Here is a 14,063-nt window from a genome sequence, read left to right as displayed (position 1 = left end):
AAAGGAAATAAAACCACACGACGACCACCCCTCCCTCTGCCTTTAGCATCTGAGATGTTAGCAGCAGCAGCAGGGGAAAAATGGCAGCCCCCCAGCTTCCTGTGAACTTTGACCCTTCTCTCAAGGCGGGGGGGGGCGCATCAGCGCTTTAATATTTTTATTCTACTGTCAGAATAAAAGAGTGCGGGTCCCGTTTAGTGTCATGATGCGTCTGATGTAAAACGTCATTCTTCACGCGTTATGAGGACTACACTTGTGGTGTAACTGTCAGCACAATAGACTCACAGCACTTAGAACATTTCTCTTCCTGGTCTCAGCTTCCTTGTTTCCCCAGCCCCCCTCCCCTCCCCCCTCCCACCAGCCAGCCCCCCTCCCCTCCCCCCTCCCACCAGCCAGCCCCCCTCCCCTCCCCCCTCCCACCAGCCCTCCCCCCGCCAGCCCCCCTCTCCCAGCAGCCCCCCTCCCCCAGCCCACAGCCCTCAGCCCCCCTCCCACCAGCCAGCCCCCCTCTCCCAGCAGCCCCCCTCCCCCTCCCCCAGCCCAGCCCCCCTCCCCCTCCAGCCCCCCTCCCCCAGCCAGACAAGGTCTGCCACACTGAGACAGAACACATACGCAGAGGGAGCAGGGAACACATGTCTGCTCAATGACATCCCATCATCTCACAAGCCCCTCTACCCTGACACACAGAACTAGTGTCAATTAAGATACATCCAAATAATTTACCAACACCAAACAAAAACAACACATTCTACATTTCATGTTCATTACATATTCTGTAGTAGATCATGTCTCACTCCTGCCCTTTCCCCCCCACTCTGAATATGCTGTTATAAGATATAAGTATGTAATAAGTAGTGTTGTTCCGATACCATTTTTTGATCCCGATACCTGACCGTGCAGTACTTGCCGATACCGAGTACCGATCCGATACCACGGCGTTTGAAAAAACAAAACAAAAAAACATGTTTTTTGAGCCGCATACTCACCTCGATGTAAAATTATTGCTAACACTTAGTCTGGCACTGCTCAAACTCGTAAAGTTTTTGTAAAACGTAAGTAAAAAAAAACAAAACAAAAAAATAATAAAAATAAATAAATTTGTAAAGTACTCGCCGATACCAGCATTTTTGTGCGTATCGGTGGCCATGCCGATACTAGTATCGTATCGGAACAACACTAGTAATAAGATATCCACAACATGGCATGTCATTAGGCATCACATCTATTTGTTGCTTCTGAAATTAGACAAAACAAAATACAGTGGGTTTTTTTATTGACCATTTTTATTTATTAATTCTATTTGTGCTTATAACTTAACAGCACATTACCATGAACTGAATCCCTACCACCCCCCCCCAAAAAAGAAATGATAACAAGATTCAGAGCAGTGCTTCTCTTCCAGTGACTAGGGAGGGGGTGGTAGGGGAGGGGAGGGGGTGGTGGGGGTGGTAGGGGAGGGGAGGGGAGGGGGTGGGAGGGGAGGGGGTGGTGGGGGTGGTAGGGGAGGGGAGGGGGTGGTGGGGGAGGGGGTGGTGGGGGAGGGGAGGGGGTGGTAGGGGAGGGGGTGGTAGGGGAGGGGAGGGGGTGGTAGGGGAGGGGAGGGGGTGGGAGGGGAGGGGGTGGTAGGGGAGGGGAGGGGGTGGGAGGGGAGGGGAGGGGGTGGTGGGGGAGGGGAGGGGAGGGGGTGGTGGGGAGGGGAGGGGGTGGGAGGGGAGGGGAGGGGAGGGGGTGGTGGGGGTGGTAGGGGGTGGGAGGGGATGCGGTTTTTTAAAAAAAGCCACAGAGAAAGAAAGGCACAACCAGCACTAGCTGCTCCCCCGGGGCTTCCTGAAGTGCTCCAGCTTGCTGCCTCTCCACACAGACAGCAGAGCCACTGACCAAGCTGGAAGAGGACATCTTTAGAGGGAACACTCAGGGCAATTCCACAATCAGACATGAGAACTTGCAGCAGCCCCTTCCTCAGTGCAGTTCAAATTTAAGGGGGGGGGGGGGGGAGAGAATAACACAACCAGGAGCAGACAGAGAAGCGCTCCTTCTCAGCGGATCTACTCAGTCTGCGATGGTTCTCAGTTAAACAGCAGATAACCTTCCCCATGACAAGAAAAAGAAATCATATTTATTATGTACAGGGAGAATAAGTTCCTTTCCCGTGGTCTGTACATTGGGCCTATACATTATTTACTTCGTCTTTACTGCAAAAAACCATAATACAAAAACAAACAAATACCCAATAACAAATAAGCTGCAAAACAAAAAAGAAAACAAATCCTCCAGAAACGTTCCCTTTTCTTACGCTCAGGCCTCTTCAACTCTACCAGTGACTTCAAGCTTTAAGACCAAGCAGGACAGACTGTTCTCCAAGATCTGTGCATTGTCTTACAAATTAAAGTTCACGTTTTTCACTAATGGGGGAGGTGGAGAAGGGAGAAACGAAATAAAAAAAAGTCTTGCTTTATCCAGCATATCAGTTGAAACGCTCACGGCCGGAACTCCAATTCGTCCACACTAATCACTTTAGAGGGCATGGAGGGAAGCGGCTGCTGTAGCACATCTGAGCCAAACCACTTGGCCAGGCCGAGAGGGGGGCTGCCCCCGTGTCGTTGGGAGTGGTGTGTCCGGTGAGGGCCGTGGCTCTGGGAGCCTGGGACTGTTAAGTGCAGAGAGAGGGAGAGAGGAATTAATCAGTGAAGACCATGAAGAACAGGACCATATTAATCAAGGACATTAACATGAAACAAACGGCAGACGTCTTTCACTTACTTGGTCTCTGTTGTTGTTGTTGCTGCTGCTGGAGTTGCTGCTGCATGACTGCTAGCTGCATGTGAGTGCTGGCTCTGGGAGGTAGGAGTGGGTGCCCTGTTGCACCTAGCGGGTAGAGAGGCTGACCCAGCATGGCAGGAGGCATGCCTTGCAGCTGGGACAGGTCGACATGCGGTGGAAATATACCTGGGATGGAGAAACAGACATCAATGACCTCCTCAGTCATATCCAAACATCAGATACCCAGACCACATCAGGGCAGTGTACCATGTAACTCAGACACATCCCTGGAGGGCCCCAACCCTAACCCTTGTCATGTGACTGCAGCAGTACTGACCTGCCTGCAGCAGGGCGGGGCCGAGCTGCTGGGGCTGGAGGCCCTGGGCCAGCATCCGCTGCACCACGCTGGGGTGGAGCTGGGGCGGGGGGGGGCGCGCCATGGGCACATGGGACAGCAGCGGTACCGGGTAGAGGGGACGTGGGAAGGGGGGCCCAGGGGGCACCAGGGTGGGGGGGTGGTGTCCAGCAGAGCCCATTCTGGGGCGCTCGTGGTCCTTGGCATGGCGGGTCTGGGAGGACAGGGGCGTGGAGCAGCTCTTCACTCCTCCAGGCTGGGAGCCGCTCCCCTCCATCCCCTCCAGGAAGGAGTTAGGAGAGCTGCCGTCTGGAGAGATGCAGGGGAACAAAAACAAAATCCCGTTCACTGAAGAAATACATTCAACTACCGCAAAGTGGACAACTGACTAAAGTAGCTTCATGACAGACAAACCTCACATGATGCATCACATCAGTAGACAGCGTTGGACAACGTACCTTCTTGGGAGTGCGCTGCCTCCTTACTATCAGATCGACTCCCTGGCTCATCTCGACTCTTCTCTTTAGTCTCGTACATTTTGCGGATCACAGATGTTGGTGTGAAAGATGGTGACAACTGTAGATCACAAAACATATGACATGTTAAATACTGGACAGCTGGGTCACAACACAATTTCAAAAGCCACTGGAGTATTGGAGATTCAGCTACGGGACTGGTTTGAATAGATCACATTTACACTCACCATGCTGGTAACTGGGTTCCCAGGAGAGTTTCTGCCAGGAAGATGTGGACCAGGGGACCGGTTCATCCTCGGTTGTCTGAAGAACAGAAACATGTCAACCTTCTGGAGAGAACAGCTGTCACAGGTAAACAGAAATCTCATGCAGTTATCCACCCTTACTCTACAAGGTAAGCTGATACAGTGGAGCCTAGGAAAAGTCCCAAAAATGCCAGTGTGTTAATAGGAGTGTAGACATCGTTTAGTCACCTGTTGCGGTAGACCTTGGATGGGTCCAGAGGCTGCTTGTTGTAGCCTGTCTGGAAGGCCAGGTCCTGCTGGAACACCAGGGCCTCCAGGTCAGCGTGATCCACCCCCATAGAGAGCATCCTCATCTGCACACAGAGCATCAGTTACATAGAGAGCACCCTCATCTGGCACATTTACAACCAACAAACAAATAAAACATTTGAATATTCAAAGATTAGTGCGTAGTGCAACGCCTGGTGGGTTAGTTTGCATGCAGTGAGTTTTAAATTTGTACTTGTGGGGGAGAAAAAGAAATGCCTGACAACCAAGATGAAATGGAAGATAACACCGATGCTAGTTTTGGTTTCATAAAAACAACATTTAATTCTGTCGATAAGACAGACGAGTCTGACCTGCTGCTGTGGGCTGAGGGACCTGTGCATGTTCTCAAACTGCTCTGCCAACATGGGCGGTGGACAACCAGGGAACCCTGAAACAAAACAAGACCGTTAGACAAGTCAGTCACTCAAACGCACACCAGCATACCTGCCTGCATGGCAGCTTCACGGCCCTCAACCACAACGCACTACAGAGGTACGGACAGCCAGGCGCATCTCCCCCTTGTGCTGGACTACAGCACCCCTAAGGTCAAGCCACCTTTACTACTGCAAACTCTATCATCACTAGCGGCACCGCTAGTGTATCCTGTTGTCTCACCTGCACTAACGCCACCTTATCTTGTACTACGCCTATTATTTTGTGCCTCTTATGTCCTTCACTACTGACACTTATCTAGAATTATGTCTTGCCAGGATCCCAAGCCTAAGAATTTTATTCTGTTACATTTGTGTAACAAAAACCTGAAACCTGCTTCACTGAAAATCCACAAGTACTTATCCTTCACACAACACTCAGGCCTCGTTAAGGCAGCTGTATGTTTACCTCCTGGAGGCTGCATGCGTCCATGGAAGTAGTCTGGTGACGGAGCTCTGTGTGGGAAGAGAGGAGGGGAGGGGCCCCTGTGCTGCAGCAGGCCGTGTGGAGGTGGTGGGCCCGGGGGGTGGTCAGAGCCCAGCAGGCTGCTAAGGAGGGTAGGAGAAGCACTGCGGGGAGGCCCGTGGACTCCCAGGAGCTCCTGGAACACAGTTAGACCAGGGTTAGACCAGGGTTAGACCAGGGTTAGACCAGGGTTAGACCAGGGTTAGACCAGGGTTAGACCAGGGTTAGACCAGGGTTAGACCAGGGTTAGACCAGGGTTAGACCAGCACTAATGCAGGAACCCCCCCTGTGGGCCCCCTGATTTCCTAAATAATACTTGTGCTACAAACTCCACAAACCTGGAATATGTTCTTCTGCTGGGGGGCAGGCACTTGGGCGTCAGGCAGGGGCACCAGGGGGGCGTTGGGCTGCTGCAGCTGTGATGGGAGAAGGTTGGTGGCAGGTGCCATCAAGACAAGTTCTACAAGTTTCACGTGTTTCAAGTTTCTTAACGCATCCCCCTGGGCATAATTAAGCTCAGTAGAACATCGGTGTGATCTGATGGTCTGACCAAGCCCAGATGTTACTCCCTCAAAACCCTTAAATGTTTCCAACTGAAACCTGCGTGAGGTTATGAATGTTTCAATTTAACCAAAAGAACTCCAATCTGCAAAATGTTGACAAATGGACACATTTGCAAGCAGAACACAACCTTCAGATCTGAGATGCCCACTGGGATGGAGGCTGAGAAAGTCCTCACCTGGGTGTGTTCAGCAGGGTAAAACTTGAGAACGTTCAGTTTTACATCAGGTATAAGAGACTCGTCTCTTTCACATGTCTGGTAAATAATCTGGTGAGTTCTAGTCATGGCGTTACCACCTGCAACGTTCAGCTGCTGTACCCTCCTGAACACTTACATACAGGAGGTTAGTTTAATCCATTCGAACTCGAAAACACAAGAACAACTCCCGAAACTGACTTAAACACAAACTGACTTAAAACACAAACTGACTCAAACACAAGCTTATGCCCATCAGTTTACCAGACCTAACAACTCAGTGTGTCAGGATGTTCATGGTTATGCATGGCTTGCATGCAGCATTTGCTTTTGAAAACCTTCAAGCATCACGTACGTAGAGAGGCCACACTCACAGCACAGCCAACTGCACAAGCCGGTTACCTGAAGCAACAAGCTGAAAGCTGTCACACGTCCAGTTACCTGAGGCAGCATGCTGACAGAGCGTTAACACATCCCACAGCTGCGACGGGACACTTACATTGTTGGCGTTGGGGTGGGTGGGCAAAGTTCCACTTGCCTTCATGCTGCTGACCAGCTTGTTGAAGGCAGACATGTCAGGGTCACGTGAGTGGCCCCGGGGACCGGCACTAGACCCGCCTGTCAAAGCCTCTTCCAGGTGCTCGGCCATGTAGGGGGTGCCGTCCTTCCGCTGCTGAGAGGGAACCCTCCTCTGCTGCTGCTGCTGCTCAGAGCCCACCTTTAGCCCCTTGAGACCCACCTCCACCTCCTCCAGAGACAGCACCACTCCTGAGTGGGCTGGGGAAAGACACACAAGTTAATTTACCACAAACTTGTGGAACCTCAATAGATTGTTAAAGAATAGGAAACACCAGACACAAAGAAATGGGATACAAGTGACACATTGTGTGACTGACAGATTAAAAGTGACTAATAATAAGTGGATCATCTCATCCCATGACTGGTGCAGTCTTTACAGAAAAACAATCTCATCCCTGTAACCTAATCTCCCAACATGTAACAACTATCTGGTGCAACTGACTCCCGGCTCATTCCTCAGACATGACATAGTGGAACTGAAGGACGGGTCACTCACTGCTCTCGCGTAGCCGAGCCTTGTTGACGGACAGGCTGGACAGGAGAGGCTTCAGGTCGATCTTGGCCTTGTGGAGCAGCTCCAGGATGTCCACCTTGTCCCTGCGGTCCACAGCCTGGATGGGGGTGAAGTACGGGGCTGGACCCTGGCTGGGGGACGTACAGCGAGGGTCCAACCCTGAGGAACAACAACATTAATAAACGCCGATTCTGATGTGCCGAACGCCGAGTGATCGATCAATCAAAGGATCATTCCAAAACAGAACTGTGAGTCAGCAGTATGGTTGCATTTATGAGGAATTCTCTGAGCGGTTCAGCCTGCGTGGTGGTGTACATAACCCTCACCCTCACCTGCCAGTACATAACCCTCACCCTCACCTGCCAGTACATAACCCTCGCCTGCCTAGTATACAGCCTAGTAAACATCCCTCACCTGCCAGTCTCTCCAGCTCCTCGTGGGGGGTGGAGCGCAGGCTGCTGGATCGGCTGCCGGAGGGGCTCATGTTACTGGAGAACCAGCGGCTGAAGCGGCTGGCGGACACGGGGCCCTCGCCCAGCACGTCCTCGATCATCTGCAACACAGAGAGGCGGTGAGCGAGAGTCTGGGGACACGGGGCAGACTAAAGTGGCAGAAGGTGTGCGAGGACAAAGGTGGCACTTACGTTCAGGTGTTTCCACTGCACAGCACAGAAGGTGCTAGAAGAGTAGGCTTTACCACACGCAGTCAGGTTGACAATTGTTGATATTGAACCTTTAAAAACCTTTTTCTCAACGCAACTCCCCGTTCCCCCGTCACTCACTAATCACTTGGACACTGATGAGCATAACTTTGCATTTGAGCCGCTTTTTAAAATCACCAAACTGAAAGAGAAACATCCCGTCCCCTTCTGATGAAACCTTGCATTGTAGAAATCACATGCAAGGCAGCGCACCATTAGAAATGTTTTTACAAAGTGCACTTTTAAGAGTGACTGTGCCACAACCAGTCCAAATGGGCAAGACAGCCCATGTGATAGTTTCATCTCACTTTAACTCTACGTGTGTGGATAGAGACAGGGGCAGCCTGTGCAGCTGCAGCTGCAGCATACATCACCAATCAGAGTTGATTTACAACAAACAACTGAGGAACCCAAGTGCCACCTTCTCCTCCACCTCATCCTCCACCTCCACCTCCACCTCCTCCTCCCAGCATGCAGTGCTCCCCAGGACTTACGGAGGCCAGGCCCGGCATGGTCTTCTCCAGGTTGAAGAACTCGTTGAAGTCGAAGTCTCCGGCCGCCTGTTCTGGCAGCAGCTCTGGGTGAGGCACCTCCTGATCTGCTGTGGAGTTTGGGACCTCCGGCTCCTCCGCCAGCCCACCGTTACATTCCACAGCTGAACACAAAGACAGACGCACTAATCAGTACATAGAATGTAAATCAGGTTGGCTAGCATCCAGATATCTGACAGATGAATGGCTACACACCTGGGGCCGGGTTTAATCCTTAATCCTAGACTAAGAAGCATCTCAATGGAGATTTTACATTGAAAGTGTGATGTAGTCAGTCCAGGACTAGGCTTGAAACCGACCGCAGATGTCTTATAAAGTAGCATTAGACAATAATAATTCTCCTCTAATCACCCACTTGCTTCCTGAGCCATAAACATCTGACATCACCAACATGGCGCCGCGGAAGGCGGCTGTGGTCGTGTGCGTTCGACAGAAACCTTACCCTACCCTTACCCTACCCTTACCCCAACCCTAAACCTAAGTATTTTACTCTGTGGACCCGTACATTTAGATGTAATAAAAGCAGATCTGATTAACTCATGACACGCTTTACAAAAGAAGAAGCACTACCAAGTGCATTAATAAAAATATTCCCTACATTAACAGAAAACAAACAATCATTCAAAATGAGATCATGGCTGCAAATCCGCCCCGCCCCCTTTCAGTACAAGGTTGACCTGCCTTCTTTAACAGAGTCTATCTAGTAAACGTTGACCTGCCTTCTTTAACAGAGTCGGTCCTCTTCCTAGATCGCTTGGGTCTGCGCTTGTCCTCCTCCAGGATCTTGTCATCAAAGCCAATAAGCTCGATAGTCTCTGATTGGCTGGTAGGACCTGCTGAGAACCACTCAGGTTCCTCCTCGGCGTACGAGTCGTTCCTTCTCCTCTCGCTGAAGATGCGCTTGTCCCCAAAGTCTCGCTGCTGGGGTAAGAGGGAAGGACTCTTGAAATAACACTGCCAAATCAATGGTAACCAACTAGTACCAACATAAACATAGAAAGAAGCACAGCTCCAACCAACAATCATTTACTTGTGACATGTTCCAAAAGGGGAGGCCTAAGACATCCAACATCAGCACCATCATCAGCAGCATCATCATCATCATCAGCATTGGTCTTTGGATAATTCATAAACAGCAACACTAACCCTGAACCTCTTGTCCTTGTAGTCCCTCTCTCGCTCCCTCTCCTTCTCCACGCGAGGTTCTCTCTCAAAGCCTCGTGCCGCCATGATGCGACCGCTGCCAATCCGGCGCGCCCCTCCCAGCCGGAGACTCTCGTTCTCTTTGTTCTCCAGGGGGCTGACGGGGCGGCGGGGGGCGGGGGCGGGCACGGCGTTACCCTGACACCCCCCCCCGAAGCTGCGGCGCTGGGGGCTGAGAACCACGTCCAGGTCGTCCTCCCGCAGACGCTCCCGGGGATCTGACAACAGCAGAAGGGCGCCACAGTTATATATATATACTACTATACATATATATACTACTATATAACTATACAGTTATATATATATATATACTATATAAGTATACGGTTAGCATCAGACTGAACTGTTAGGTGCTTATTTTAGAGTGAACAATGTGTCCGCATCTTGAGAAAACAGTGACATGCGCAGTGGGATGAGGTAATAATAGAAAACTAGTATTACAGAACTTATTTACCTGCAATTCTACGTTTCAGGGGAAGCCTATCATCCACATAGTCCTTCTTATAACCTTCCACAGGAGAGCTGCTCCCTGAGGTGGGGTACAGCGAGGCATGCCACTTCTCAGGATCCCACACACCCTCACTACGGAACCAAATCTCAGTTAGACCAGATCGTCTGAACAGCAAACATACATTCACACAAATACCAAACAAAAGGTGTTTGTTTTGATGCAAGTCAAAGGGTTAAACATGATGTTAAGAGCAAACAGTCTCACCTGTCATATTTGTCTGAAAGACACTCTGGCCTTTCCTTGGAAACTGGGAATTCTTTGATCTCCAAAAGTTCCTCCTATGAAACAATAAGGAATACAAGATGTGAACTGAATGCTACAAAACAAAGATCATTGGTCCATTGTAGCCTATTCTATCAGAACATCAACATCCGAAGCCTGGATTTGATCACTCATTCCCAACATCAGCCACTCCAACTCAACATCTAACGTGTTAATAAACATCTGACAGACTGAAGCTGGCATTGGGAAGCTCACCCCAGACAGGAGCTGTTGGGTTCATTACCTTGGTGTATTTGTAGGGGGACGGTGTTGCTGTCGGCTTCTTCACCGTGTCTCCGTTCTCCTGCTCCTCTACACAAGCATCCATCTCCATGACAACCCGCTGTGTGGCTTCTGTCCTAAGATCCAAGTTGTAGTAGTGTTACCTGTTGTAAATGCAAATGGTTCTAATTTCATTTCCATAAAAGCCCTACAACAAGGTTATTTAAAAGTATGAGAATAATGAGTGGACTAGTGTGCAGTGAATTACTGGTCCAAGGTCCATAAAACAGTGACTTCAGTGTATTTGTTTCAGAAGTAACAATGCATAATATTGCTAACCAAATGTACAATGAGGCAGGTTCAGGTTGTATCCTCATGTATATTGACGTTTCAAAGGAAGTTCGAGGTACAATCGAGAAATCTACATTTCATCTACCTGGACCTAGTCCAGTTAAAGTTGGATATCGACGAGGCTTTAGCACAAAAGATCACAATCAGGCATCCTGTATTCTGTATTCGACGTGTCCTGGCTGGTGAATCAGTGCCTCAGTGCCTCGAGCAACGTATAACTGAATGCTGGCGAAGAAACACAGGCAACAAGTCCCACAGACCAGACCTGCATATCACAACCAGCTTCAGCACCGAGACTATCAGATGATTGATTATGAGACTATCAGATGAGACTATCAGATAATTGATTAATTGACTCATTGTCTCTGATTGGTCATCGTCGGGCTGACCGGGCAGGAGGTGATTAGCTGGCAGGTGAGGAGCCGCTAATTAACCTGCTGCTAATTGGACAGAAAACGCCAACTGGCTCCTCTGAAGTTGGAAGCTGGCAGATTGACGTATAAAATAAAGTCAGAAAGTCGCTAGCGAATTATATTGTAGGCATTAACTCACATCAACATCACATTAACTCATCAGCATCACATTAACTCATTAACATCACATTTTCATTATTATATTTTATCATTTTTAATCATATATTCATTATATTTGAGGCATTAACTCACATTAACATCACATTCATTCATTGGAAAACGAAATGATCCGACGTGAGCTGGACTGTCTAACTTCACTACCCCCAGCCTGTCTGCTTAGCTAATTACTGTTAATTACTGCTTTAACTGACGCTTACATACAAGTCAGCGGTCAGGTCTAGTTGGCTAAAACAAAAGTTTAAACATCAACACCGATTTCATACGTGGTTTGTTTGTTAGCAGCACAACAACATGAAGCTAATCCTGCAATAACCCATCTACCTTATATCCCTATCCTGTTATCATCTCACCTGAGGGTTAGGGTTAGCAGACAAGCAAACAGACATCATGTCACATTGTTTAGTTTTAAACCGGTGAAGTTTAACCGACAGTTACTTACGATGCTGGTTCTGACCTGAGCTGAGGGGCTGGCAGGGTGAAGCTGGCTGAGGGGCTGGCAGGCTGGCTAGCAGGCTAGTAGCTAGCCGCTACGGTAGCTAGCTAGCCGGAGAAGATGCCAGCCAGCTAAAGTGATGAAATGACGTCCTCCTCCCGGGTCCAGATGTCTCAGCTTATCAGCATGTCCCGTTGTGATGTGAAAAAAACCTATAATCTAACTAACAGTCCCGCTAAAACTCTGTTAATGTCGAAGTAGCTAAACTGGCTAACTCGGCTAGCTGGCTGTGTCTCTGTCTCTCCGTCTCTCTCCTTTCTGCGATGTTCCTCTGAGCGGAGGTCCTGACAGGGATTATATAGCGCCCCGCTAGCGCCTGTCTACAATTGTTTTGTGTAAATATCTGACATCATCTCAGTACTCTCAGTATAAATGTTATACTATATTTGACACGGTCTCTTTTGGTTAATATTACATTTCACGTGTGTGTTTATGTGATGTATATAGAGAGATGCGTCTGGTTGTATAAGTGACAAGTACACGTATCCGGCGTTATTAGGGGCAGCTGATTGTTGTCATTCCAACTATATTCGTGGCCGCGTTCCAGGCGCGTGTTCACGCAGATGTTGGCCGTTGTTCCAGCCGCAGGCAGGGCTGTTAATCTGCGCAGCGCCGCGGAGAACGCGTGTGTCTGGAACGCGCTGGTCTCTTTGCTTCCTAGATTGGATGCAGAGTGTGGGGCTGTGTTCGGAATGGCATACTAACATACTACTCATACTAGATATGACGTAGATTTTGAGTATGCAGTGCGTTCACACTGTACAGTATGTGAAATTTGAGTATGCAAGAAATGTAAGTAACTAGATTTTCGGTCAGCTGGTATTGGCATACTTTTTATGAATTTAGTAAGCAGTATGCAGTATATACTCATTGAGTATGCGAGTATGCCATTTCGAACACAGCCTGTCTGATCGCTGCCTACGAAAACACCCGCGACAGTTGTCTTGTTGGTGTTTCCAAACCCAGATACTAATACACGCTGTGGGCTTGTTGCTGTGGCGACGGGTGGAAGGGAGACATCAAGAAAGATAAGTCAGGGAGAGAGAGAAATAACTGTTTCTTTAGTTTATTGTTATTTGTTGTTAGAATTTAGCAAGTTAGCAAGTCCCACCTGACCTGTCACTGCTGTTTGGTTCAGCACGGTGGTGTGTCTGGTTAAAGCTGTCCTCAGTGTGGTTGGGTTAGGGTTAACTGCTGGGTTAGGTTAGGGTTAGGGTTAGGTTAGGGTTAGGTTAGGTTAGGTTAGGGTTAAGGTTAGGGTCAGGGTTAGGGTTAAGTTAGGGTTAGGGTTAGGTTAGGGTTAGGGTTGGGTTAGGTTAGGGTCAGTGTTAGGGTTAGGGTTAGGGTTAGGGTTAGGGTTAGGGTCAGGGTTAGGGCTAGGGTTAGGGTTAGGGTTAGGGTTAGGGTTAGGGTCAGGTTAGGGTTGGGTTAGGGTTAGGGTTGTGTTGTTGTGGTCATGCTTACTAGAAAGCGAGGTGCTCAGAAGTCCAGCCGTGGGTTAGGGAGTGATGGAGTCAGACACGCCCGCAGTGTCCCACCCCGGAGGATCTGTTACAGAGTTGGGTACAGCTGGAACAGGGGCGGGAGACTGAAGGAGCTGAGAATAAGGTGAGGAGAAGAATCCAGATTAAACATTAAATTAAAAATAGCCCACTATGTCATCACAGTATGCTCTCAATAACTGACTGATGATTTTTCTTCCTGGCAGACACCTTGCACGAAAGTTCTTCAACATCTGGATTCAGAAGACCTTTGGACGGGTCCATCCATGTAAAGCCAGGTACTATAACACTCCGTTTCTCTGTCCCATGCTTTTCACAGGTAACAATTGAGAAATAAAAACGTGAGACACCATTGAAATGAAAGCTCTTGATGCTACTGCTGAGAAACATCCATTCTATGAGTTCTCATTCTCAAACTCATTCTCCAGGTCTCACTATCGCAGAGTCATTCTGCAGCGTGCTCTGAAAGGCTGGAGCGAAGAGTGGTGGACCGTCAGGAGGGAGTGGAGTCTGACCGTGCGGGCAGAGTGCCATCACAGGTCAGTGGCTCCGTCCTCTGTTGCCCGTCAGATGACGTGTCCACGCCCACAAATGTTTTCAGTCAAATGATAGTTCTCACCCAGAGTAAGTCTGTCTGTTGTGAGAGCTAACAGGCTATCTGTGCTGTGTTATAGGTATCACCAGTACAACCAGGCGTTCAACAGCTGGCAGAGGTTTGTGTCATTACAGAGGGACAAGAAGAGGAGACTCCAAAAAGCAACATCCTTTGGTATGGAGGGTGATA

The 14,063-nt window shown here is 49.2% G+C and overlaps 2 protein-coding genes across 2 annotated transcripts in view; one reads left to right on the top strand and one right to left on the bottom strand.

The window, feature by feature from the left end:
• Positions 1-1,959: 1,959 nt before the first annotated feature.
• On the bottom strand, positions 1,960-11,931 carry eif4enif1 (eukaryotic translation initiation factor 4E nuclear import factor 1). The gene is made up of 19 exons (XM_080545592.1): positions 11,724-11,931; positions 10,363-10,477; positions 10,062-10,135; positions 9,801-9,928; positions 9,290-9,564; positions 8,863-9,061; positions 8,087-8,247; positions 7,307-7,445; positions 6,875-7,051; positions 6,299-6,576; positions 5,381-5,458; positions 4,986-5,178; positions 4,457-4,533; positions 4,065-4,189; positions 3,819-3,894; positions 3,574-3,691; positions 3,098-3,424; positions 2,761-2,946; positions 1,960-2,647 (listed from the first exon to the last, which is right to left on the bottom strand). The coding sequence occupies exons 2-19, from the start codon at positions 10,450-10,452 to the stop codon at positions 2,478-2,480; spliced, it is 2,871 nt and encodes a 956-aa protein (XP_080401718.1). The 5' UTR covers positions 10,453-10,477; positions 11,724-11,931; the 3' UTR covers positions 1,960-2,477.
• A 1,302-nt stretch (positions 11,932-13,233) lies between these two features.
• The window catches only part of sfi1 (SFI1 centrin binding protein), a gene marked incomplete at its 5' end in the record, with an annotated part of 19,389 nt that continues 18,559 nt past the window's right edge, over positions 13,234-14,063 (top strand). The window contains 4 exons of the mRNA XM_080545741.1: positions 13,234-13,385; positions 13,486-13,557; positions 13,708-13,818; positions 13,954-14,048. Coding sequence (XP_080401867.1) covers positions 13,234-13,385; positions 13,486-13,557; positions 13,708-13,818; positions 13,954-14,048 — 430 coding nt within the window. The remainder of the gene's footprint in view (positions 13,386-13,485; positions 13,558-13,707; positions 13,819-13,953; positions 14,049-14,063) is intronic.

This window comes from Nansenia antarctica (genome assembly GCF_963989245.1).
Source record: "Nansenia antarctica genome assembly, chromosome: 15".
Classification (NCBI taxonomy): domain Eukaryota; kingdom Metazoa; phylum Chordata; class Actinopteri; order Argentiniformes; family Microstomatidae; genus Nansenia; species Nansenia antarctica.
Note: the sequence above shows the minus strand (reverse complement) of the source record. Positions and strands in the feature narration are given on the sequence as shown.